The sequence below is a fragment of the Cornus florida genome, unplaced genomic scaffold (assembly GCF_030987335.1).
Source record: "Cornus florida cultivar Cherokee Brave unplaced genomic scaffold, ASM3098733v1 CherokeeBrave_3.0.0_Hap2_Chr06, whole genome shotgun sequence".
NCBI classification, from domain to species: Eukaryota; Viridiplantae; Streptophyta; class Magnoliopsida; order Cornales; family Cornaceae; genus Cornus; species Cornus florida.
Window position 1 is genome coordinate 100,886,301 of NW_026775576.1, and position 27,135 is coordinate 100,913,435.

Below are 27,135 nucleotides of genomic sequence, written 5' to 3' on the forward strand. Positions count from 1 at the left end.
CCCTCAAAATTGAAGGGATAGAAAAAAAAAAAATTGAAGAAAGGTCCTCCTTCTCTTCACTTCCCTCCAACCAAACACAAAAAGTTTCATCCTTCTATTATCTCATCTATCCATGTTCCGAAAATCTATATTAAGTGCCATTGTGCAATAATATGGTGTGGACACCTTCTTAAAAGCTCATTATATCTCTCTCAAGCATCATGGAACTGTTACAGCCTCCAATGCAAATGTTGTTTTCTCTTTTGTAAAAGGGATGTTGTGTACTCTCTATGATCCTCTTTAGTGCATGCTCTTCTGTATCGTTGGATGTGGAAGAATGCCGTCAACATGATGATAGCCACACTCCTCTTGTCCCCATCACTCCCATTGAAGAAGGCATTCTCATTTCCATGGGAATATAGTACTTGATAACACTCCCATTGGATGTGGAATGTTGAATACAGGCGTTTCTGTGGTCTCTTAATCATTCCCTTCAATCAAACATAGCATTAGCAAAAAGGCCTAACGCTCCTTTGGGAGGGACATATTTGATATGGATATACCTCTTACCATTATAATACATGTGCATGCATCAAACAACCATGTTTGTATCGCAGAGGAATTAATGGATCTTGCGTAGGATGGATCCATCATACCAACTCAAGGCCACTATAAAATTTTGATACCAACTTAAAACATATATGATACCAACTTAGTCTTACTTAAAGGGATTTAAATTGTACTAAAAAAACAAAGCTTCTATATCACCATTGTAAATATGTTCCAACAAAATTTTATCAAGTGATAACATTGAATGTTTTTTGTTTTTTTCTTAGATGTGAAAGTTGTGCTAATACTAAAACGGCTACACATACCCTGATTCAGCTTTTTAATATGATTGAATAGATTGGAGTTCATGGTACACCTGGTCTGGACCTTGGCCAGTTGGGCTACCATTATTTTATGCCCCATGACAGGTTGGGTTTTGAATTTGGAAGCTAGTGGGCTTACAATATTATGATTAAGTTGGAACCTTTGAAAATAATTGTGCGGTAATGGGCCAACTAAATATATAAGTGTATTTTGACACATCACAAATATAGTGCTCCGTGTAGAAATGTTATGTCAACTTTTGACACATATAAGGCTACGTGTAGAAATGTTATGCTTTCGATTTGTATATTAATACAGAGAGAAGTATTTAGTTTTTGAACCTCTCTGTTTACAGAATAATAGGAAAGAGCGGTTATACTATCGTTCATATCATATTTGCAGTTTTCCACCTTACAGATCTGGTACAAAGATGAACGATTGTTAAGGTATTTCCAGCTATTTAATCTCTTACCTAGTACTAATGATCTTATTTCACTCTCAGTCTCACTTTTGTAGCTTCTTGTTACTTCTGTCTTATATATATATATATATATATGAATCTCTTGCTCAGAGACCATTAATAGCTAAGATTAGTCTCTAGAATTCTTTCACATATATATTTACAAAGTCTACAAAACTTTATAATGTTCTAGAATTTTTTAGCTGGCATGTACGACTATGCATAAGACTTCCTGATAAATTTATAAAGGTATGAAAATAATGTTTATCATGTTATTTGGTAAGAGTGTGAAAAAATGACTTGTTTTAATATGAATGCAGGGTGGATGGACACGTGGATACAGCTTCGGCGTGTATGTTCAAGAAAATGTATATAACCGATTTGAAGTCTAGCAAAATAATATAAATGGACTGGCAGAATTCCTGAACCATGTTGTGCGGGCAACACAAATGTTGGTGATTCAATAGTGGTGGAATTTGCTGCAGGCGACGGTTGCAAAGGATAGAATGGCTCTTGAATCTGAGTGGCCGAAGAACTTTTGATCCATGTTGTATAAAAAATCCGATGGTGGTGTGTGGGCATGGGAATTTGATTCATAGAAAGAGAAGTGGAATAAAGGGCATTCCATAAATACAATATATGGAATCCAATACCACATGCCACCATTGGATTTTCAATACCATATATGGATCAGGAGTTCTTCCAGCCACACGTTCAACTGCCATTCTATCCTTTGCATCGGCCCTTGCAGCAATTTTCACCACTATCGAATCACCAAGGTCGCCTCTACAACATGGATCAGGAGCTCTTCCCGTCGGTGCACATTTGTAACTTTGTGTTTCATGATACTTTATATATTTGTCTGGGAGGGTATGGAGCTTGGTACTTTAGACATGAGTGGAATGTAAAAGTAGTGGTCTGTCTGATAATGTAACTACGGAGGAACGTTTATTAATGTTTGTTGTGTAACTGTGTTTGTAATGTTTAATTATGCATGGATGATACTTCGTTTTTCCATGTACTAACGTGTCCGATATTCATATGCCGAGTCCCTAACCTTTGTTATTTCTTCCGGCTTACATTTATAGACTTCATAATATCTACCCAAATTAAGTAAATGTTCATCCTCTCATGGCGCTACAAACATTGAAAATAAACATTTTTTTTTTTTAACACCGTAACATTGAACTTTGCAGTCCCTTTTATAAGCTCCAAATAAAATGACAGTGAATCCATCTTCCCAAAAGGCATTGCAGGACAAATTCCCAGTCAATCAAATAAAACAAATTCTAGAAAGATAAACAATCAATCAAAATGTGCATTATCTAAAAGAGTACATCATACTTTCCCACAGCTTACACAATAATGTTTGGTTAATGAGAAAATATGTGAGTTTTGGACAGAATGAGAGAAATAAAAATAAAAATAAAAATAAAAAATAAAAAATTGAAATGAATAAAGTGGATGGTGTTCCCAACATCAATCAACTACTTAATTGTTTTGTCCTTAGCTACTTATTCTCTGTTTGTTATGTTCACCTTCATTGTGGATTTACTTCCTCCCCAAAATGGTACCATTCGTTGCTAACCTTCAAGGTGAGACCGTATCATTAATCTTTAAAAATTAACTCTTTCACAATATTTTTTCTCAATTTATCATTTTCTCTTTGATGTGTATTTCATATTTCTTGTTAATTTTTCATTTCTAATTATTAAGGTTGTAAATTTTCTTTTCATTTTTCAAATTATATTTTTCTCAAAATATATACCAAAAACTAATACTACTTATTATTAAAAAATTACATTGTAATTGATTTATAATTTTATTTCAAATTTTAATTAGTTAATTTAAACATAACTGATAATTAGGACTGGGCAAAAAATCCGCGAATCCGTGGATCTGATTCGTACGGATCGGATCGGATTGCTAAACCCACGGATCGGTGGTGGATTAAAAAAATGTGAATCCGTAGTTCACGGATCGGATTACGGATTATCCTGTCAAAAATCCGATCCGATCCGTGGCTAATCCGTATGTATATATATATATATATATATATATATTATACAATATAATTAATTATTAATTATTTATTACTTTGGGAGTTGACCAGTGGACCACCCACAGATTTGTAGAGCAAAGAGAAATCAGAAAAACAATTCATTAAGCACACATAGCTATTAGCCTAGCTATTAGCTTCATCTTTTCAGTGTTAGAACAAGTCCCCAGTAATTGAATCTGAAATAATCTTTAAGCATCTGGATCTGAAATAAGCATCTGGAGACCACAGTGTTGCTTGGAATTGAACAAGTCCTCTCTCGAGAGGGAGATCACAGCGAACCAAGGTCACATGGCTAGTGAAGAGTCCGTTGAATCGGTTTAAATTTCTTTCAGATTTAGGGTTCGGTTGCGACCGAAGAAATCAGAGACTACCAACAGCTGATTGTTCTTGTTCTCGTTGATGATGAATCGATGAGATTGAGAATGATTTGAAAAAGAAAATCAACGTGATGGAAAGGTTTGGGTCTCATTTGTTGTTGATGATGATGATGAGAGAGAGTTGAAGAAGAAAGAATGACCCTAAGAAGAGATCGGAGAAGAAGAAAATCGGTGGATTAGACGCATGCGAAAAGATTGCGTAACCACATGAACCCAAAGAGAGATTGGAGAAGAAAATGGAGATGGAGATGGAGATGGAGATGGAGATGAGATCTGCGGATTGGATCCGATCCGATCCGATCCGATTCGTAGGCTAACGGATGGGTGGCGAATTCGAAATCTCCCAATCTGTTACGAGCGGATCGGATTAAAATTTATGCCTAATCTGATCCATGGCTATCCCTACTGATAATTACCTCGTTTTGTGTACTTAAAAAAAATAAAATTAAAAATTGACAAGATTCAAGTTGTCGGTGTATAATATTTTCTGATAAAAGAAGCAGGCAGCGTGTTGAAAGGGACATCTGTATGTTAGTATGTGCAACATGGCATTTTAATTTCGAACGTGTCCTCCATGCAATATTTTTCTGTTCGTGGTGTATTTATGTTTTCTTACCAATTTTTCTGTATATAGATTTAGAACCGACTGTGTTCATAATCGTGTGTGTGTGTATATATATATATATATATATATATATATATATATAAAATTTCACGACTCTGTCACAGAGAAAAGAATGTCTAAGGCAACGTTTACTCCACAGAATTAACATGTAGAAACGTTTAGACTACCCAGCGGTCACACCATACCTGCTGTTGGATTGGGAACATGGAGATCTGGTGCTCAAGCCGCTAACTCCGTCTTCACTGCTATTGTTGAGGTATTTTCTCACTAAAAGTGGTGACTGCAAAATTTTCACTTTTCACTCACTCTCAAATGAGACTCTACCTATATACATTATACAATGGACGTCTAGATATCTCCATATGTACAAATTTTATGCTATTCTAGAATCAACCAACTTTTAGCAACAAACTCTACAATATTATAAAATTCTCCGTTCCTTCTGCAGAATTCTTCTCAACCCTTTATTAAGAAAATAGATTAACTGTTTTTATTATTTAATTGGACATGTAATTAGTGATACGAAAATCTTGTTTTAGAAGGAGACTTTTCACTGTATGGTGTAGTTGTTAACCTACTATTCTGTCTCCTGAGATTGGAGTGAAATTATTTTGGAATCAAATTGATGTTTATAATCTTATTTCATAAGAGAGGTAATAACACGGTTGTTTATTTTAATATGAATGCAGGTTGGATACAGACATGTGGATACAGCTCCAGTGTATGGAGTTCAAGAAGACGTAAGTTTTAGTATCTATCTATATAGTTTATTTTCACTCATCTGTCTACCGTCGCATATAATGACCTCAATATCTATATTTTATGATTCCTATATATATATATATATATTTGTCACTTTTGTGATTCATGATACTCTCTCTATGCATATATATATATATATTTCAGGTAGGGTTTGCAATTAAGGCGGCCATCAACACAGGAGTGGAGAGGCGGGATCTTTTCATCACATCTAAGATATGGTACACAGATTGATCCCACTCTTAAATCAGTTTAAGTTGCTCTATAGATTGAATGGTAGAGTGCAAATTAATGACGCATTTTGTGAATTTTTGTGATGGTAAAATATAGGTGCACAGATTTGTCTCCGGAGGGGGTTAGACCTGCACTGATGAAAACTCTTCAGGAACTACAACTTGACTACCTTGATCTCTATCTGGTAAAATTATAAATTGTTTTTTTTTTTTTTTTTTTTTACTCTCTCTCATATATGATTATTGCAAGCTCTTTATTGAGAACCAAGAGTGTGTTGTGATTGCCCTACAGATCCATTGGCCGGTTCATCTGAAAGATGGAGCCAGCATGCCTCCAAAGGCTGGCGAAGTTTTGGAGTTCGACATGGAAGGAGTTTGGAGAGAAATGGAGAAGCTTGTCAAGGAAAATCTTGTTAGAGACATTGGCATATGCAATTACACGATTAAGAAGCTCAATAAACTTCTGAGTTTTGCTCAGACAATGCCTTCTGTGTGTCAAGTGAGATGATTAATTAAAGCCCTGTTTCAGTTTTGTAATAGAGACCGAAGAATAGAAGATTCTCATTACTTGAACCCACAAAGTGGCATCATCATCTTGTTGGGATTTGTATGCCCTAGCATAGCAAATTCCTCTCTGGATTAATGTGACATAAGTTCCTGATGTTTCTGAAATATTTATACTTTATACAATTGGTGAATTCAATGTATTATGTTCATTATAGAATTGATAGTGTCCACTTGATTACAAAAGATATTTATATATGTATATGATGGCAATCAATACATGAATATAAATAGTAATCATAAATGGTTCATAGTCGGTAATTATGGATGAACTCATAATTAATTAAGATTTGAACTGGACTCGCGTTAGGTTGAGATAGATTGCGTGAGCCATCGTATGCAATTGCTCCCTTTCACCGTCATGGCATTTGACTTTTAAGCATGAGAAAAGTATAAACTCTTTTATTAATTAATAATTACTTTGATTTGTTCAGCGGATTCTTCAGGATCCTTAGACTGACACTTTGGGTAGTTATGTAATTAATAGTTAGAGAGTTATATTTTCAATATTTGCATCATTACTACTTGTATTTATTTTGTATTGATTATGGTTGATCACAAAATAAATTCGAAGGCCTTCGTGTGTTTTTAGGCAAAATGATTCATTATATATTTATTTATTTAAATTATTATTTTTGTCAAACAAATGTTTTATTGTGATCGAGTCAGAAATAATCAATGGTACCAAAATAAATATATTAATTAAGTAGTCGGATTGATGGCTTTATTTATCCGATAACTAATTATGTGATGCGACCCGAGCGTGTGCACAAAATAATGCACAACACTTTGGTTTTGGAAATGGTATCAAGCGGGCATCATAGTTTACATTTGTAAACCGCTAGACACTTATACTATGTAGTATGAAGTGAGAAGGGATCGAACCCAAGGGATTGAACACGTGTTGGGACTAAACTTGATTTTAATGCTAATTAGATTGTAAAAGAGAGGAGAGAGAGAGAGAAAGAGTGTGAGAGAAAAATATTTTGGTAGAGTGATTAAACTAAAATTCAATTAAAAGCATGAAAATAGAAATGACATTAAACTAAGAATTAAAGAGATAGGAAGAGAGTCTTAGGGTTAGGATTCACCACTAAGCCCATGCAATTAACCATATGCTTTCAATTAATGGGGAATTTATTAGTGTAATTATAGATGTGGTTACATTATCATCACAAATCACAATTGTAAGCATAGATTATCAACATCAAGAATGAATTGTCTACCTAATGACAATTAAACTAAAGTGTAGAACCCATTCAAGACTACGTCATAACCCACCATACACATTCACAAATGTATCCAATAAGAGCACATATCAATCAAGAAGATAATACTAATTGTAATTAGAAGCATGGATTAAAACAATCAAGCACAGATTGCCTACTTTACTACAATTAACTAATGACAAATAAGCTAATTTGTAAAACAATCTATCATGATTAAGCCTTTATCCATCAAATTAATTGACAGTTGTATCAACTAAGTCTCATGCTATGGCCATCACTAAACACAACTAAAAGAAGTATCTAGTGTAGAGTATAATTCTAAATCAATCACACCCAGACATGCAATTTTCATATAGAATCAATGGAAGAATTAAATTCTAATCATCTAATGAAGAATAAAATCCCTAATTAATCATACATAGACATACAATCAATTGGAGATTTCAATGGAAGAATTTATCAATACAAACCCTAATTTATCAAATCAAGCATGTATATATTAAGAAATCGTAAGGCCAAACAATTTAATTACAACATAATAATTCCCTAAGAAAAGAAATATAAAGGTTAGGGTTACATGAACTTAGGGCTCATCCAAGCCCTAAGTGAAGAACTAGCTCATGGAGGAGATGATCATGGTGTCAACAAGTCCTATCTCCATCTTTTGGCCCTTCTTCTTCTTCCTTCAACTGTAGACAAAGCCTCTGTAAAAAATATTCTTGAAACCCTCGCTTTTTTTCTTCCTTTCGTTTTCTTCCTGAGAGAACGATATCACGATACAGATTAAAAAAAAGAAATAAAAATAACTTAATTCTCCAAATAATAAATCACTAAACTAATAAATACTAACCCTAAAAACAATGGGCCTTACTGGGCTTAAGTAATAAACCTATTAAAGCCCACTAGGTTACAAAATAAGCCCAAACATTAAAATAAAAATATGCAATGTTGCCAAGTCCTGGGGGATTGATCCCCCACCCTGGGGGATCGATCCCCCAGGGTTGGAAAATTCCTTTAAGCCTTATTCAGCTCCATTTTTGCCCCGGGCTATTTGGTTTGCTTCTCCATCTTTGGGAACATCATCAAAGGCCCGAGATTGACCGCTTTGTGCCATTTTCTGAAAATCTTTGCTTAACTCCAAAAAGGCTTAATTGGACCGTTCTTAACTCATTTTAACTTTATTGCCCTGAAATACACATAAACATAAATTAGGACTAAAACATAAACTTAAGATAGATGCAAAGACTGAAATACCCTAGCTTAGGTTCTGAAATGTGCAACATTTAAGCACTTATCACACCCCCAAACTTAGATATTGCTAGTCCCTAGCAATGAACTACAACATGGAAATGAAACAAACATATATACAACTATGAACTAATTAAGCAAATAAAGATAACACCACTTTCGTAGGGATCACGGTTGCATTTAGCATATGCAACAAGCCTTTTAAACCCCTAGGTTACCCCTAGTGGACGAGTGAAGTCTCGTGAGGGTTTTCAGAAATGGTACCCACAAACATCAACAGCTCTTTCTTACTTGAGAAGTAACGACACATATCAAATAAGTGTTTAAAGTAGACTACTTCAAGTATGCAAATTTCTGCCATTTCTAAGCTATTCTCAATATTTCAACATCATGTAAGCAAAAATGGTCCTCCACACATCAAGCAAGTTAATCATGCAAATTGAATCAATTTTATCATCCTTTTTTAGTGAACCGGCATCAAAATGTGTTGCTATCCTAGCAAATCAAAGTAATGGCATAGCCTTACCCTCAAACTAGCATACAGATATAGTACCAGACATCAAGACATTGAATGAACCTTGTTATTCAATCAAACATTTTTTTTTATTTGATTTAATCAATTTTATATATATATATGTATGACCATGTGCAATGTCCAAGTTCCTTAAGCTCTCTAATCACCCCATGTAACAAGCGTTGAGCGAACGACTCCCAAACCAGATGGTCTTAGGGCGTTAAGTGTAAAGACACTCCTAAGGGCGTAATGACTCGGAATGACTAGGCTACGAACTCAAACTAATCATACATCTTACATTCTTTCCTTGTCTTCCTTTTTAATCAGTTGACATGTTGAAAGAATGCAGTTTTTTTTTTTTTTTTTTTTTTTTTGTTCCTCACCTTTGGTGAGTGCTTTTATTTTTTTTCTTTGCAAGGTCATTTTATCAAGAATGAAAGCTTCCAAAACATACTAGCTCAATTGGGATAAACCAAGACAATAATCAACTAAGCATGTACCCCACAAATTGAATGCTAATGTGCGCAAGTGCAAATGTAGAATTCTAGAATCAACTCTCAAAGCATTTTCAACCAACAAGATGATGTGTACCACAAGACCAAACATGATATCAAAAATTAAAAATTTACCCCTAAATGGCATCCTAGAGCACACAAGAAGTATTAGACTTTAACAACTTGTTTTTTTAAAAGTACTATGCTTCAAAAGTTCAAAATCATTGCCAAATACATCTCAAATCTCAATCATGCATTTAAAGCTCAACTTAAAGTAGAATGTAACAAGGCTACCTTACCCCCAAACTTAAATTGCACATTGTCCTCAATGTGCAATGAGAACAATGAAAGAAATGGAAAGAGTATACCGTGATGGCAAAAGTTAATGACGCCCGGCAATGATCCATGACGAAAGAGGTCTCCCTCAAACTTGGATGCAAAAACTTAGCCGTAGAACCATACTAGCAAACTTACATCAAATATCATATAGGATAAGCAATGCATACAATCAAAAACAATATAGAACAGGATGCAAAGAGATATGAGATGAAACCCTGGATAAAAGATGAACATGTATAACCAAGCATAAGGGTACACTAGTAACATATTTTTTATTTTTTTTTATTTTTTTTTGTGAAAAAGAATAAGTATACAAGACATAATAAATAAATAACATGGACTAAATTTAACGTCTTTAGTAAGACGGAATGCGACTTTGAAAAATTTTGATTTTTTTTTTTTTTTTTGGACATTTTAAAATAAATAATTAAATAAATAAAAACATTATTTCAAAATCTACTGAATTGGTTTTTTTTTTTATTATTTATTTAGTTTGAGTCAACAATTTAATTAAATTTTTTTTTTTTTTTGTTTTTTTTGTTTTTTTTTTTTTTATCATGAATGCACATTTTTTTTAAAAATAATCAAGTCCTTTTTTTTTTGTTTTTATTTATTTATTTTTAATCATCAATTTAACACTTTTTTTTTATTTTTTTTTAATTTTTTGTCTTTTTCTTATTTTTTATTATTATTATTATTATTATTATTTAATTTAATTTTTTTCATTTTTTATTATTATTTAATTTTTTTTTCTTTTCTTTTCTTATCTTTTCTTTTTCTTTTTCTTTTATTTTTTATTTTTTTTATTTATTGACAACACGTGCTCGCCGGAGAATGAAGCACGGCCGGAAGGAACCTGCAAACTCGCCGGCGAAGATCCCAGTCGAAAGCGCCGGAGAGATCCAGCCGAAATTGCCAGAGAAACACAGCCGCGATGCCGGAGAACGAGCAGCCGCGAATCGTTGACGAACCCAGCCGCGAATCGCTGGAAAACGAACAGATGGGACGCCAGAAAGACGAACAGAGGCGACGCCGGAAGACGAACAGCCGCGTCGCCGGCGCAGCGAACAAGCCGGCGAAATCTCTACCCAACAGCCTCAAACGTAACCCACAGTCGGCGAAATCCACAACCCAACGCCTAAACTGCCGGTGAAGCGAACAAGCCGGCGAACGAACCAACCGCGACGATGTAATCTCGGCGACCCAACAGCCGCAGACGCCAGAGAACCAAGCCAAACGCGCCGGAAAAGAAAAATCAGCCGCGGCGATGTAATCTCGGCGACCCAACCTCGTCGGAGAAATACAGCGATTAACACACCCGCCGGAAAGACCCAGCCGACGCTGGAAAGTTGTATAGCCGCGATCTCGGAGAAAAACCCAGCGGCGATCGCTGGCCCAGATGCGACAGAGAACGGCGAAGTAAAATCGCCGGGAAATAACCCACCACCCAACAGTGACGCGGTTGAACGACCTCTTCAACACGGCGCAAGAGAGGATAGAACAGAGAGGATCGAATAGAGAGGATGGTCGAAGAATTTGGGTTAAGAGATTTGAGGGTTGGCAGTGAATGCAGACGAGAGAGAGATGGGAAGGCAAGCTAACGGGCTCGATCCATCAGTTAAGGGGATCGATAATTTTAGACACAAAATTGGCCCTTCACTGCGGAATGAGAAAGTGGCGACATAGGTAAAAAGGGATCGATCCAAGTGATTGGGGGATCAATCTACTTGGGACATTTTTTTGTTGCTCTCTGCCAAGATGGTGATCCATCTTTTGCTGCTTTTTTTTTTTTTTTTTTTTTTAATTTATTTATTTTTTAATATATACACTAAAAATAAAAAATAAAAATAAAATTAATAACTAAAAAAAATATATACCCTGAAATGAAAAATAGATAAAAATAAAAATAATAATAAATAAAATTAAAATAAAATCACTTACCAACTTAAAATTTTTTTTTAAGTAAAACTAAAAAGAAAAATATATATACTAAAATTAAATATATATAAAAATTAAAATTAAAATAATACTACTAAAAATTAAAATAAAATCAAATACCAACTTATCCTATCCATCACAACAATTTTTTTTTTTTTTTCTTTTTGAATTTAAAAATACATAAATGTACAAAAGGAAAAGAAAACAAAATAATAATATAATGTATTTTTTTTTTTTATTTTTTTTTTTAAAAAATTCTACGAACAACTAGTGTTTAACGTCTCTAGCAAGACGTTGGGGCGACTCACTAGTCGAAAGAATCAAAAATTGGATATGAGACATCCTCATTGATTCGTTTATCTATTTTTCCCGATGGATCTTCTCTCGCAACAATGAATACATCTCCCAAAAGAATGATTTGGAAAGAAATGGTGAAAGATGCAATTTGTTTCCTCTCATCCACGGTTTTGAAAATAAAGTCCATAATGAGCGGCCTTGCACTTGGCAAGGTAATGTCTTTCAAAGGCTCGGTTAGATTATTAAGAAACTCAATCTCTTCATCATTTTTGTCAACTTCCACATTGATCACTTTCTCCTCCTTCACTAAGGTCGCCTCAATGACTTCATGCTCAATATTATAAGGAATGTCCTCATAAATTGGATTGGACATTGGCGTACTTACCACTTCTTCCTCTTCTTGATAAGAAAGAGTACTTGCGATTGAAGGGAGAGGTTCTTTTGAGTTTTTCCATGGCAGGAAGTCTAAGATGGCTACAGAATCCATTAGAGAATTCACTTCATATATAGAGCTTTCAATGTCAAATGTGTCCATGTTGAAGTGAGAGAGGCATGCCTCAAGAGGATCTTCAGAAGGAATGGAAGGAATGACTTCTTCAACAATTTCATCTAAGATATTCACCATGAAACACTCGCCTTCATTGATAGGATGTTGGCTCGTGTTAAACACATTAAGCTTAACCATCATATTGCCAAAAGAGATGTCCATAATGCCGGACCTACAATTGATTGTCCCATTAGCGGTGGCAAGAAATGGTCTTCCTAAAATGATGGGAATGTAAGTGGTTGGATTGGGAACCGGCTTAGTGTCAAGCACAACAAAATCAACTGGGAAATAGAATTTGTCGACTTTGATGAGGATGTCCTCAACAATTCCCCTTGGTTGTTTTGTAGACCTATCGGCGAGTTGAATAACTACCGAAGTTGGCTTAAGATTTCCCAAACCTAATTGAAGATACACGGAGTAAGGAATAACGTTAACACTAGCCCCTAAGTCAAGAAGTGCCCTTTTTACCTCATGGTTCCCTATGGTACAAGAGATGGTTGGAGCGCCAGGGTCTTTGAACTTAGGTGGGGTGCTAAGCTTAATGATAGAGCTTGCTTGCTCCGTGAGAAGTACTTTCTTTGGGCTTGGTCCCTTGTTCTTCTTCTTTTGAGTACACAAGTCCTTCAAGAACTTGGCATATGGTGGAATTTGGCGAATAGCATCAAGAAGAGGAAGGTTGATTTTAACTTGTTCAAAAACTTCCATCATGTCATGGATTTTTCCTTCTTGCCTCGAAAATGGAGTAGAGTTTAAAGCTTGAGGAAATGAAGCTTTTGGCTCATAAGGCTTCTCTGCATGGGAGGAAGATGATGATGATGGAATTGGCTCCTTAATGTGACCATTTGACTCTAGTGAAGTAGGAATGGAATTGGGAATTGTAGACGAGCTAACACTTGGTTGCATTGGAACACTTATTTCACTAGGTCTCTCAACTTTATTATCAATTTTTCTCCCACTCCTCAAGGTGGAAATGGAGTATGCCTTTCGGTTAATCTCAGGTTGAATAGGCCCTTTTTTTTTTTATTGATTTAGCCATTTGCCCAATTTGGGCTTCAAGTTTTGCAATTGATTGAGAATGTGAATGAAACACTTGATTTTCCTTTTGAAGATCACCCAAAGCTTCTAAAACCTTATCCTCAAAAGTGGGATTCCTAGGAGGCTCTTGAGGTGGATGAGAATAAGATTGATGATTTGAAGAATGAGAATTAGAGAATTGATTCACATTTGGAAGAGGATAAGATGGAGAGTGGTATGCTTGAGAATTTGCATTTCGGAGGTGGGGAGGCACATACTTTTCTTGGGAATTTTTATGAATAGGAGGAATGATACCTCCTCCTTGATTTCTCCAAGAAAAGTTAGGATCACTCCATCCAGAATTGTAGGAGTTAGAATTTGGATTACTTCCCGGATGAATGAAAACAGCATTGACTTGTTCTTGATATTCACTCGGAAAAACTTGTCCAAGAGGACAATTGAAAGTATTGTGAGTATAACTAGAGCAAGTCATGCACATCACATTTTGAGAATGGAAAGAGTTGGATGATTGAATTGCCGAGTTTTGGCTCAAAAGAAATTTATCAAACCTTTGAGTAAGATTTTTGACTTCGGCGGCAATTTCCATAGAACTTTCCACTTGAGAAAGACTGGAGGTTTTCTTCCCTCCTTCATTCAAGTTTTGGCCAAATCGGGATGATGAAGAACGATGCATTGAATTTTCGCTCATGCGATCAAAAAGATGCCACACATCATCTTCATTTTTGTCCAAATAGGCTCCTCCACATGAAGCATCAACCATACCTTTTTGGGTATCGGATAAGCTTTCATAGAAGCAACGAACTAATTGCCACTTAGGAATGTCGTGATGTGGACACTTCCGTAGCAAATCGTTCAAACGCTCCCATGCTTCATGCAAAGGTTCTCCCTCATTTTGGGAGAATTCACGGATAGAAGCTCTCATAGCATCGGTTCTACTTGTAGGGTAAAATTTTTTTAGGAATTCATATTGTAGTTGAGCCCAAGATGTGATTGAATTTGCCCTCAAGTTATTGAACCAATATTTAGCCTTTTCCCGAAGAGTGAAAGGGAAAAGCTTCATTTTTAAGACTTCTTCCGGAAGGTCCGTGATTTTCACGGTTGAACAAACTTCCAAAAACTCATCCAAATGTTTATATGGTTCTTCATTGTTTACCCCATAGAAAATGGGGCACATTTGGATGGTTGCGGGCTTAATTTCATAATGGGTTGCCCGAAAGTTTGGCAACCGGATGCATGTTGATGCATTGTATACATTGGAAGTGTAGTGATCCCGAAGAGATAATTGATGATTGGGGGGATTCACTACATGATCTTGAAGATGGATTGGCATTATTGGAGGTTGTTGCACTTGATTGGGTTGTGGCAACACATTAGGATGGGGAATTCTCAAGGGTGGATGCCCATTAAGAGAGTAATACTCACCTAGATTATCCATATTCCCTAGATATTAAAATTGGTTTTCCATTAAGTGTGGGATAATCAAGAATGGGAAGAATTCTCCTAGAACTACCTCCTAACACCGAATGGATGATTCAAGATTAGACCACAACAACTTCACAACAAACTACAACAAAAATCAACAACAATTCACCACCTCCACATACGATGTTCCCATACTCTCATGTTATATCAATGCACAAAATTAAATTGCCTCCACACGGGCCAATTCTATCAAGAAAGTAGTAGCCTTCTTTTGGGCTTATGCTTGGACAAGAATTTAAACAATGTGATAGCCTCGACAAGGGCTATCTCGCAAGCATACAGAGAATTGAACAATTATAATAAAAGAAATTCAAGGAAGCTTACAAAAGTCCCTAGCAACATTGTTACGAAGGTGCTAAAATCCAATGCTTGCTCCTTTTCTTTTCAAGTACCTAATTGAACAAGGGGGATTAGTAAGAAAATAGTAATTTTAAGAAAACAATTAAATTAGCCCTAATGCCTAATTTAATTCCAACTAAACCGTCAATCCCCGGCAACGGCGCCAAAATTATGATGCGACCCGAGCGTGTGCACAAAATAATGCACAACACTTTGGTTTTGGAAATGGTATCAAGCGGGCATCATAGTTTGCATTTGTAAACCGCTAGACACTTATACTATGTAGTATGAAGTGAGAAGGGATCGAACCCAAGGGATTGAACACGTGTTGGGACTAAACTTGATTTTAATGCTAATTAGATTGCAAAAGAGAGGAGAGAGAGAGAGAAAGAGTGTGAGAGAAAAATATTTTGGTAGAGTGATTAAACTAAAATTCAATTAAAAGCATGAAAATAGAAATGACATTAAACTAAGAATTAAAGAGATAGGAAGAGAGTCTTAGGGTTAGGATTCACCACTAAGCCCATGCAATTAACCATATGCTTTCAATTAATGGGGAATTTATTAGTGTAATTATAGATGTGGTCACATTATCATCACAAATCACAATTGTAAGCATAGATTATCAACATCAAGAATGAATTGTCTACCTAATGACAATTAAACTAAAGTGTAGAACCCATTCAAGACTACGTCATAACCCACCATACACATTCACAAATGTATCCAATAAGAGCACATATCAATCAAGAAGATAATACTAATTGTAATTAGAAGCATGGATTAAAATAATCAAGCACAGATTGCCTACTTTACTACAATTAACTAATGACAAATAAGCTAATTTGTAAAACAATCTATCATGATTAAGCCTTTATCCATCAAATTAATTGACAGTTGTATCAACTAAGTCTCATGCTATAGCCATCACTAAACACAACTAAAAGAAGTATCTAGTGTAGAGTATAATTCTAAATCAATCACACATAGACATGCAATTTTCATATAGAATCAATGGAAGAATTAAATTCTAATCATCTAATGAAGAATAAAATCCCTAATTAATCATACATAGACATACAATCAATTGGAGATTTCAATGGAAGAATTTATCAATACAAACCCTAATTTATCAAATCAAGCATGTATATATTAAGAAATCGTAAGGCCAAACAATTTAATTACAACATAATAATTCCCCAAGAAAAGAATTCAAAGGTTAGGGTTACATGAACTTAGGGCTCATCCAAGCCCTAAGTGAAGAACTAGCTCATGGAGGAGATGATCATGGTGTCAACAAGTCCTATCTCCATCTTTTGGCCCCTCTTCTTCTTCCTTCAACTATAGACAAAGCCTCTGTAAAAAATATTCTTGAAACCCTCGCTTTTTTTCTTCCTTTCGTTTTCTTCCCGAGAGAACGATATCACGATACAGATTAAAAAAAAGAAATAAAAATAACTTAATTATCCAAATAATAAATCACTAAACTAATAAATACTAACCCTAAAAACAATGGGCCTTACTGGGCTTAAGTAATAAACCTATTAAAGCCCACTAGGTTACAAAATAAGCCCAAACATTAAAATAAAAATATGCAATGTTGCCAAGTCCTGGGGGATTGATCCCCCACCCTGGGGGATCGATTCCCCAGGGTTGGAAAATTCCTTTAAGCCTTATTCAGCTCCATTTTTGCCCCGGGCTATTTGGTTTGCTTCTCCATCTTTGGGAACATCATCAAAGGCCCGAGATTGACCGCTTTGTGCCATTTTCTGAAAATCTTTGCTTAACTCCAAAAAGGCTTAATTGGACCGTTCTTAACTCATTTTAACTTTATTGCCCTGAAATACACATAAACATAAATTAGGACTAAAACATAAACTTAAGATAGATGCAAAGACTGAAATACCCTAGCTTAGGTTCTGAAATGTGCAACATTTAAGCACTTATCATTATGCATAGAGGGGTCAAAGTGTAATATTGACTTAGAGGTTATTTATTATTTAATTGGAGTTCAATTAATTTCTTTTAGTGGAGTAGAAATTAATTTATGAATTAATTGAATTGGGTCCATGAACCGGGCCAATTATTAATTCATTATAGCCAATAAAATAATAAGCCCAAAGGATTCTCACTCATAGCCCAACTTGATATTGGAATCCTATTGATTTAAGACATGTATATTAGAGATTGAGAAGGAGTTATTGTTTCCTTTTCTTTATCTTTATGTTGTCTATATATATACATGGTCTATGTCTATTTTAGGGGTGATTTTTATGAGAAGGAAAAAAAAAAATATTTTCTCTCTCTAGAAAATTAGGGTTTATGTTCTTATCTAATGGAGGCTCCCACAAGCCTAATTTTCCAAGGTCATTCATGGAGGCTTATGAGTGATTTCTAAAGGCAAAACAATTACCAAGGAGATAGAGATCCAAGGAGAAGGCAACTTGCTAAGGGATCTACAATAAGTGAGAACATTCACTTTAGAGGAAAGATTTAAAGGTTTACTCAGACATTTGATGTAAGTATTCAATTTGTTATTTGAATGATACATCATATTTTATTTTTGCATAAAACTTGTCTTTATGTGATGAATCAAGATCTATGAATCAAAATTCCTCAAAAAGTTTTTAAAACTAGCACGTTTCCCAACAGTGGTATCAGAGCATGGTTTGATTCATTACTAGAGATTATATTTTTATCAAAATCATCATCATGGATCCAAATTATATATATATATATTGATGTATGATTTAATATATTGATACATGATGATGTATGTATAATTGTGAATGGATGATGATGTGTGTTTGGGCCATGGATGAAACTTATAGGTCAATTGAATGTAATTTTATCTTTGAATAAATGTAATTAAGGCTTTGATTTAGCCGTTTGAAAGTTCAATGATGTAATTTAATTTTTTCCATTGTATTTCAAATTGTAAATTTATTTAAAGCCATGTAATCTTCATCAAAGGATGTTATGAATCTTCAAGAAGGTCCAAAAGGGTTATATTAGGCTTCCGGAATTTTCTGGAATTTTTAGGGCCTTAATTTAATTTTCTGGGATTTTTAAAATATTTTCTGGAATTTTTCGGCGAATTTTCGGTGACCGGAGGCTCGCCGGCGGTAAAGGTCCTACCGGAAGGAATGTCAAATGATTCAGTGCTTCGCGTAACACCACAAGTAGGTGCAATCACATGAGGTAGCCACTGATTGAAATCAACATGAGAGGTCGGATCAAGTGAGGTGCTGGTTTATGGTGAGCCATGAACGCCCAATAACGACGCGTGTGAGTCAACGCAACAAAGAAACATTCTGCCGCATGAGGAGCACGCGCCATGCAAGCTTTCATCCTTCACGCGCGCGTGCACGTACGTGGGGGCGCGTCCACACGCGCTGCAGCCCCTTCCAGGCTCGCGTGAGAGCGTGGAGGCGCATTGGAGCGCGTGCCACGCCCTACTGCACCCTCTAGCACGTGCCAGCGCGTGCAGGGTCCTCCGGTCGCTTCCCAAGCGCTGTTTTTTGCTTCTCCTAGTGCGTTCAAGCTCCCTACAGGTGTAAACCAGCCGTTAGTGGTCGCCAGAATAACTAGAATAGTATTTAAATGTTAAAAGCTGAATCCATTGGCCATTTAAATTGCTTCTGTCAGTTATTTATTTATTTATTTATTTGATGCATTGAATAATTAATTATTTATTATAATTATTCATGCATTGGATCCATGATATTTAATTAAATGACTTGATTTATATTAATTAAATTATGAAAATTAATTGGATTTGATTACTAATTAATTAGAGGGCACTTATTGGGAAACGAAAAATTATTTTTGAAAATTATTTTTTAATAGTGTGCCTCAAATTAAATATTAGTGAATCGTTTAAAGTCCAAATATTTTCTAAATTTAATTGGATTAAAATCAAGACGTTTTGCATGCATTATATCATGTAAATGAATAAAATGAAAACCCTAATTATAATTGATTAAAAATTGAGTGGGAGTGGGGATTTTTATACATTGCCCTATGGCCTTCGTTATTAAAACCATTGTAATTAGATCTTCAAAAATAAGGCCCCACGCATGATTTGAAGAGTCTTAAAATTACAAGAATGATTGTCTCATGAAAATTAAAATATTAAATGTTCATTGTAATTAGATCTTTAAAAATAAGGCCCTACGCATGATTTAAAGAGTCTAGATTATAATAGCAAGATATTTAATGTTTTTATTTTTCATTAGAGCTTTAATAAAGTTATACACTCAATCTAAAATAAATAGTGTTAGCTCCCCAACGGAGTGGTCTACACTATGTGATTTTAGAAAGGCTAAACATAATCGGGAATCATTTCATATAGATAGACAAGGCATTGTCTTAAGAGATATGGGAGATGATGGGATTTTCCTACTAATAGCAATAATGAACTTCGCCAACCGAATAAGTTATTAGCGTATTGGTTATCTGATTTTTCATGCAGTGGTTAAGGGACCCATATATTATTATTTTAATGGAAGTGCTCACTTACTAGCAAATGAATCCCAACAATAGTAATAATGAACTCCTCCATCAGGTTAAGTGATTGACATATTGATTGTGTGATTTATGATGCTACGGAGTTGAGGGACCCGCATTAATTAAAATGGATTGTTCACCAATAGTGATAATGAAATCTTATTAAATTGAGATTTATTATATTATGTGGTTAACAAACTCATTTTAATTTTAAATATACATGACAGTATTAATAATTCACCTTACATATTGTATGAATGCATTTATATTCAGATTAATTATGTCTAATCCATGTTATCTGCTTGCTAACATATTCAATGTATGTGGACCTTTTTTATAATGATTGGAAAAGGAACTTAGATATTTTATTCACAACGTAAGGGTACAAAATGTATTTAATACTCCTATACTTAATTCATTTACTTTAAGATACTTAATGAGATGTTTTAGTGAGATTAGATAGGGCGTATGCCTACGTACTATGTCAAACTTGAACACCATCAAGATAGCCTAAGGAACTCCAGTATGAGATCGAATTTTGGAAAATGATAGTTTATTATTTAAAAATGAGCTGGAGATCTATAGGGCTGACTTGGGTGGTAAGTTTCAAATTGACATGATTATTGCCTTGTTACCAAACTGGTTCGGCTCTTTTAGAGTGAACTAAATAAGGAATTAATTTGAGTTCACACTCGCTGATATTCTTATAGAATTGGTAACAAATAAAGGGATAATCAAAAGTATAGGCATTCTTATCAATCTAATCTAGTCTATACCATCTTCTTCTAGGCCCAAGTGGAAGGGCAAAGTAAAGAAGAAGGATGATAATAGGACTAGGCTAGCACAAAACATAGGTATCCAAAAAGTTAAAGGGAATAAGGCAGTGTATGTTGAGGGCGAAGAAAACTGTTTCTTTTGTCGCTAACTAAAACACTAAAGGACGAACTGCCTAAGCAATGACGTGGCATAGAAAAATATATATTTAATCAATGAGCCATGTTATGTGGTTGCATCTATTAATTCCTGATGGATAGATTCTAGAGCCACTAAACATTTTTACAATTCGTTGCAAGGATTTCAGGAATCCAAAAGCCTTGATGATATGGAATATATTTGTACTTGACCTGATGTCAAGGTTGTAGCTAAGTCAGTGGGAGTATTACATATGAAATTAGAGAGTATTAGTATTAGAGAACTATCTTTATGCATAGAAGTTAGACGCTATCTAATTCTTGTTTCACTTGTGATTTATAAAAACTGGATTGTTATTTTGTAATATTGGTTTTATAAAATTGAATAGATATGCGATTACTTCTGGTGCATTGAAAGATGGTTAATGTACTATAATCACAAACTCTTAAGATTTGCAGGATATAGAAACTAATGTTGCATCTTCTAGATTGAATGTTAAAAGAAAAATTGTTATTCCTGACTCATTGTATTTTTAGTGTCTATTATTGGGTTGTAATCAATCAAAATAAGATTCAAAGATTGGTCAAAGAAGGTTTATTACCTAGTGAGGCAGAGGAGCCTAATCCAAACTTGTGAATCCTGTTTTGAAGGATAGATAACTCTAAGGGCTTAATCAGCCAGATGAAATAGACATAAAGGACAATTGGAGTCGGTGCACACAGACACGTGTGGTCTTATGAACATCCAAGCAAGATTACTCACATTTTGGATAAATTTATCTGATGCAACACAAGTCTTAAATTTTTGGTATATTCCAAAAGTGTTAAGACTGACGTGGAGCACAGATTAGGTAAACTTATCAAAACACTTCGATCTGATCGTGGATATGAGTATTTCTTGGGATAGTGCAAAGACTATATAGTCAATGAGGGTATTGTGTACCAGTTTTCCGCAATTGACGCTCAATGGATTGAGGTGTCAAATAGGAATAACAAAATTTCCGCTTAACATGGTTAGATCTATGAATTGTTATGCTACATTATCTCTCTCATTTAAGAGTTTAGCGTTAATGATATCGATGCACATTATGAATTGCATTCCATCTTAGTCTGTCTCAAGGATACCGTTTGAGCTGTGTTTTTGACTAAATCTTAGTTTAAATCACATGCACATATAGGGTAGTCTAGCACATGTGCGCTTGATATGGACAAGTAAGTTGGAAACAGATCATACGCATGATAGATTTGATAGCTACTCTAAAAGTCACTAGGACGGATTATTTTATAATCTCAATGATAAAAGTTGATTGTTTACACTCACTGTTTATCTATAGGAGAATCATATTATGAATCACATACCTAGTAGCATAGTGTTAGAAAATATGGTATGAGTACCAGATGTACCATATATGAACACACTTATTATAGAGATTGAGAATAATATATGAATTCCCTATTGATGCGTCAGTATCTTCTAGTACACAGATTCCTGCATCGGTTCGTTGAGGTAGTGGGAGGATTATCATCCAATCCGATAGAATCATGTTTTTAGGTGAGACCATTATGGACATCCCTGTTAAACATGAGTTGGACCCAGTAAGCTACACGGAAGCGTGAACCGATATGGATACAGATCGTTTTGGCGAGTTACTATGAAATCAGAGTTGGAATCTATGTATTCTAATAAATTCTGGGATCTTGTAGAACATTCTAGTAGGGTGATACCTATGGAAGGCAAGTTAATCTACAAAAAGATACCAGAAGATTTCTTAGTGAATAAATCATGAGTGTACAAGGGAATGTCATTATTTTTCTGATTCTATATATATATATTGATGACATCCTACTCATTTAGAATGATGTCATCAATTAAGAGGTAGTTGTTCAATTACTTTTAAATGAAGGATTTTCAAGATGTAAGCTATATTCCTAGGATCAAGCTTTTGCAAAATCAGGTTAAAAGGAAAATAGGCTTATCTTAATAATCCTACATTGATAAAGTTTTGACCAGGTTTGGTATGCAAAACTCAAAGAATGAGTTTTTGTTTTATTGATATGGATTGCTCTTTCTAGTAAGTAGTTTTCCAAGACTATCAGAGGAGATTGAGCAAATGAGACTGGAACTGTATGCTTTGGCATATGGGAGTCTCATATATGCCATGGTCTATACCAAATAGGACATCCACTACATTATAGGGATAGTCAGAAGATATCAGTCCAATCCTGGACTTGATAACTGGTCTGTTGTGAAAAATATTATTAAGTACCTAAGGAGAACCAATGATATCATACTCATTTGTGGATGTGATGATATGGTCCTAGTCAGGCATGCTAGTTCTGATTTTCAATCAGAAATAGATACTATGAGGTTCATGACTTAGTGTATGTTCACTCAATGGAAGGGAAATCAGTTAGTAGATTGTTTAAGCAGATTTCAACTACTGACTTAAACCTGCAGGTGGAGTACATTGCAGGCTTAAAGGTGGCAATGGAAGCTTTTTTGGTTTGATCTCACTGATTTAGAGGTTGTGCAGCATACTACCCTACCTATCGAGCTATATTGCGATAATAGTGTAGGAGTAGTCCAAACCAATGACCCAAGGTTCCATAGAGGAACAAGATACACTGGGAGGAAGTATCATGTTCTACATGATATTGTCCGGCAAGAAAATGTACTCGTGGCTGGAGCATTGCATTGGAACACAACTTTGTTGATCTATTAATAAGGGTGTCATTGATCAATAATTTTGATCGTCATTTGGATAACATTAGAGTTAGATGCAATTTGAATTGGCAATGAGGGCAAGTCGGAGCTGTTGGGATTTATATGCCCTAGCATAACAAATTCCTCTCTGGATTAATGTGACATAAATTCCTGACGTTTCTGAAATATTTATACTTTATACAATTGGTGAATTCAATGTATTATGTTCATTATAGAATTGATAGTGTCCACTTGATTACAAGAGATATTTATATATGTATGTGATGGCGATCAATACATGAATATAAATAGGAATCATAAATGATTCATAGTCGGTAATTGTGAATGGACTCATAATTAATTAAAATTTGAACTGGATTTGCGTTAGGTTGAGATAGATTGCGAGAGTCGTCTTATGCAATTGCTCCCTTTCACCATCTTGACATTTGACTCTTAAGCATAAGAAAAGTATAGACTCTTTTATTAATTAATAATTACTTTGATTTGTTTGACGGATTCTTTGGGATCCTTAGACCGACACTTTGGGTAGTTATGTAATTAATAGTTAGAGGGTTATATTTTCATTATTTGCATCATTGCTACTTGTATTTATTTTGTATTGATTATGGTTGATCACAAAGTAAATTCGAAGGCCGTCGTGTGTTTTTAGACAAAATGATTTATTATATATTTATTTATTTAAATTATTATTTTTGTCAAACAAATGTTTTATTGTGATCGAGTCAGAAATAATCAATGGTACCAAAATAAATATATTAATTAAATAATCGGATTGATGGCTTTATTTATCCAATAACTAATTATGCATAGAGGGGTCAAAGTGTAATATTGACTTAGAGGTTATTTATTATTTAATTAGAGTTCAATTAATTTCTTTTAGTGGAGTAGAAATTAATTTATGAATTAATTGAATTGGGTCCATGGACCGGGCCAATTATTAATTCATTATAGCCAATAAAATAATAAGCCCAAAGGATTCTCACTCATAGCCCAACTTGATATTGGAATCCTATTAGATTTGAGACTTGTATATTAGAGATTGAGAAGGAGTTATTGTTTCCTTTTCTTTATCTTTATGTTGCCTATATATATACATGGTCTATGTATAATTTAGAGGTGATTTTTATGAGAAGGAAAAAGGAATATATTTTCTCTCTCTAGAAAATTAGGGTTTATGTTCTCATCTAATGGAGGCTCCCACAAGCCTAGTTTTCCAAGGTCATTCATGGAGGCTTATGAGTGATTCCTAAAGGCAAAACAATTACCAAAGAGATGGAGATCCAAGGAGAAGGCAACTTGCTAAGGGATCTACAATAAGTGAGAACATTCACTTTAGAGGAAAGATTTAAAGGTTTACTCAGACCTTTGATGTAAGTATTCAATCTGTTATTTGAATGATACATCATATTTTATTTTTGCATAAAACTTGTCTCTATGTGATGAATCAAGATCTATGAATCAAAATCCCTCAAAAAGTTTTTAAAACTAGCACATTTCCCAACACATCTCATATATAGACACACACACACACACACACACACACACACTCTTGTTTTGTTTGGTAGATGGAGATGCACCCGGGATGGAGGAACGATAAGATGCTGGAGGCTTGCAAGGAGAGGGGCATCCATGTCACAATAAGATGAAACATACTCTGTTTTTCATCAATAATTATATATGTATGTAATTATTTTGATGAAATGGGTAGCTCTAGTCGCACTTCCCACCACCAAACCTAGGCTAATCATCTGGTATTTTATGGTATAAAAATCATATATTAGCACAGTTGTGTTACTCTTATTGTGTAATTCATATTTTCAGGCATATTCACCCTTAGGTTCGCAAGGTGGACGAGATCTGATCCATGATCCGACGGTGCAGAGGATAGCACGGAAGCTGAACAAGAGCCCTGACCAAGTGCTTATTAAGTGGGCTCTCCAGGGAAGAACAAGTGTGATCCCCAAATCAAGCAACCCCGATAGGATAAAAGAGAACATTAATGTGTTTGGGTGGGAAATTCCAGAGCAAGACTTCCAAATTCTTAGCAACTTCGCAGATCAGGTATTACTGAACAGATGATGTGTGTGTGTGTGTGTGTGTGTGTGTGTGTGTGTATGTGTGATATAGTAGTAATGGCATTTCATGGATGTCATTAATTTATTTGTATGGGTGCAGAAACGGGTGGTGGATGGTGAAAGTTTCTTTGTGAACAAAACTGATGGGCCTTTTAGGAGCGTGGAAGACCTCTGGCCCTCTGGGACAATGAAGACTAATAATAAACGATGTGCCTATATATGGTTTTAAAATAAAATGGGTGTATGTAGTTGGACTTTAGATATGATTAGAGTAGACTGTAAATTAAGGTAATAGTCATCTGATCCTGTAACTATATAGGACCATGTTTGTGCAAGTGTGTTTGTAATGTTTATGTTGGGAAACGTGCAAGTTTTAAAAACTTTTCGAGTGAATTTGATTCATAGATCTTGATTCATCACATAGAGACAAGTTTTATGCAAAAATAAAATATGATGTAGCATTCAATTAACAGATTGAATATTTACATCAAAGGTCTGAGTAAACTTTCAAATCTTTCCTCTAAAGTGAATGTTCTCGCTTGTTGTAGATCCGTTAGTAAGATGCCTTCTCCTTGGATCTCCATCTTCTTGGTTATTATTTTGCCTTTAGGAATCACTCATAAGCCTCCATGAATGACCTTGGAAAATTAGGCTTGTGGGAGCCTCTATTAGATGAGAACATTAACCCTAATTTTCTAGAGAGAGAAAATAGATTCCTTTTTCATTCTTCAAAAAATCACCCCTAAAATATAAATAGACCATGTATATTTATAGGCAACATAAAGATAAAAAAAATGAAACAATAAATCCTTCTCAATCTCTAATTCATATGTCTCAAATCTAATATGATTCCAATATCAAGTTGGGTTATGAGTGAGAATCCTTTAGGCTTATTATTTTATTGGTTACAATGAATTAATAATTGCTCGGTACATGGACTCAATTCAATTAATTCATAAATTAATTTCTTCTCCACTAAAAGAAATTAATTGAACTCCAATTAAATAATAAATAACTTCTAAGTCAATGTTGCATTTTGACCTCTATGCATAATTAGTTATCGGATAAATAAAGCCATCAATTCGACTACTTAATTAATATATTTATTTTGGTACTTTAATTATTTCTGACTCGATCACAATAAAACATTTGTCTGACAAAAATACTAATTTAAATATATAAATATATAATAAATCATTTTGTCTAAAAACACACGAAGGCTTTCGAATTTACATTGTGATCAACCATAATCAATACAAAATAAATACAAGTAGCAATGATGTAAATATTGAAAATATAACCCTCTAACTATTAATTACATAACTACCCAAAGTGTCGGTTTAAGAATCCCGAAGTATCCGCCGAACAAATCAAAATAATTATTAATTAATAAAAGAGTCTATACTTTTTTCATGCTTAAGAGTCAAATGTAATGACAGTGATAGAGAGCAATTGCATACGATGACTCTCGCAATATATCTCAACCTAGCGCGGATCCAGTTCAAGTCTTAATTAATTATG

The 27,135-nt window shown here is 34.6% G+C and overlaps 1 protein-coding gene across 1 annotated transcript; it reads left to right on the forward strand.

Annotated features, from left to right (window-relative positions):
* The first annotated feature begins 4,488 nt into the window (after positions 1-4,488).
* Positions 4,489-25,843, forward strand: LOC132314726 (aldose reductase). Its single transcript, XM_059813549.1, is given in 8 exon segments — positions 4,489-4,632; positions 5,066-5,116; positions 5,283-5,356; positions 5,466-5,553; positions 5,661-5,867; positions 25,105-25,170; positions 25,361-25,600; positions 25,715-25,843. Coding segments are annotated over 8 exon segments (999 nt in total).
* The last annotated feature ends 1,292 nt before the right edge of the window (positions 25,844-27,135 follow it).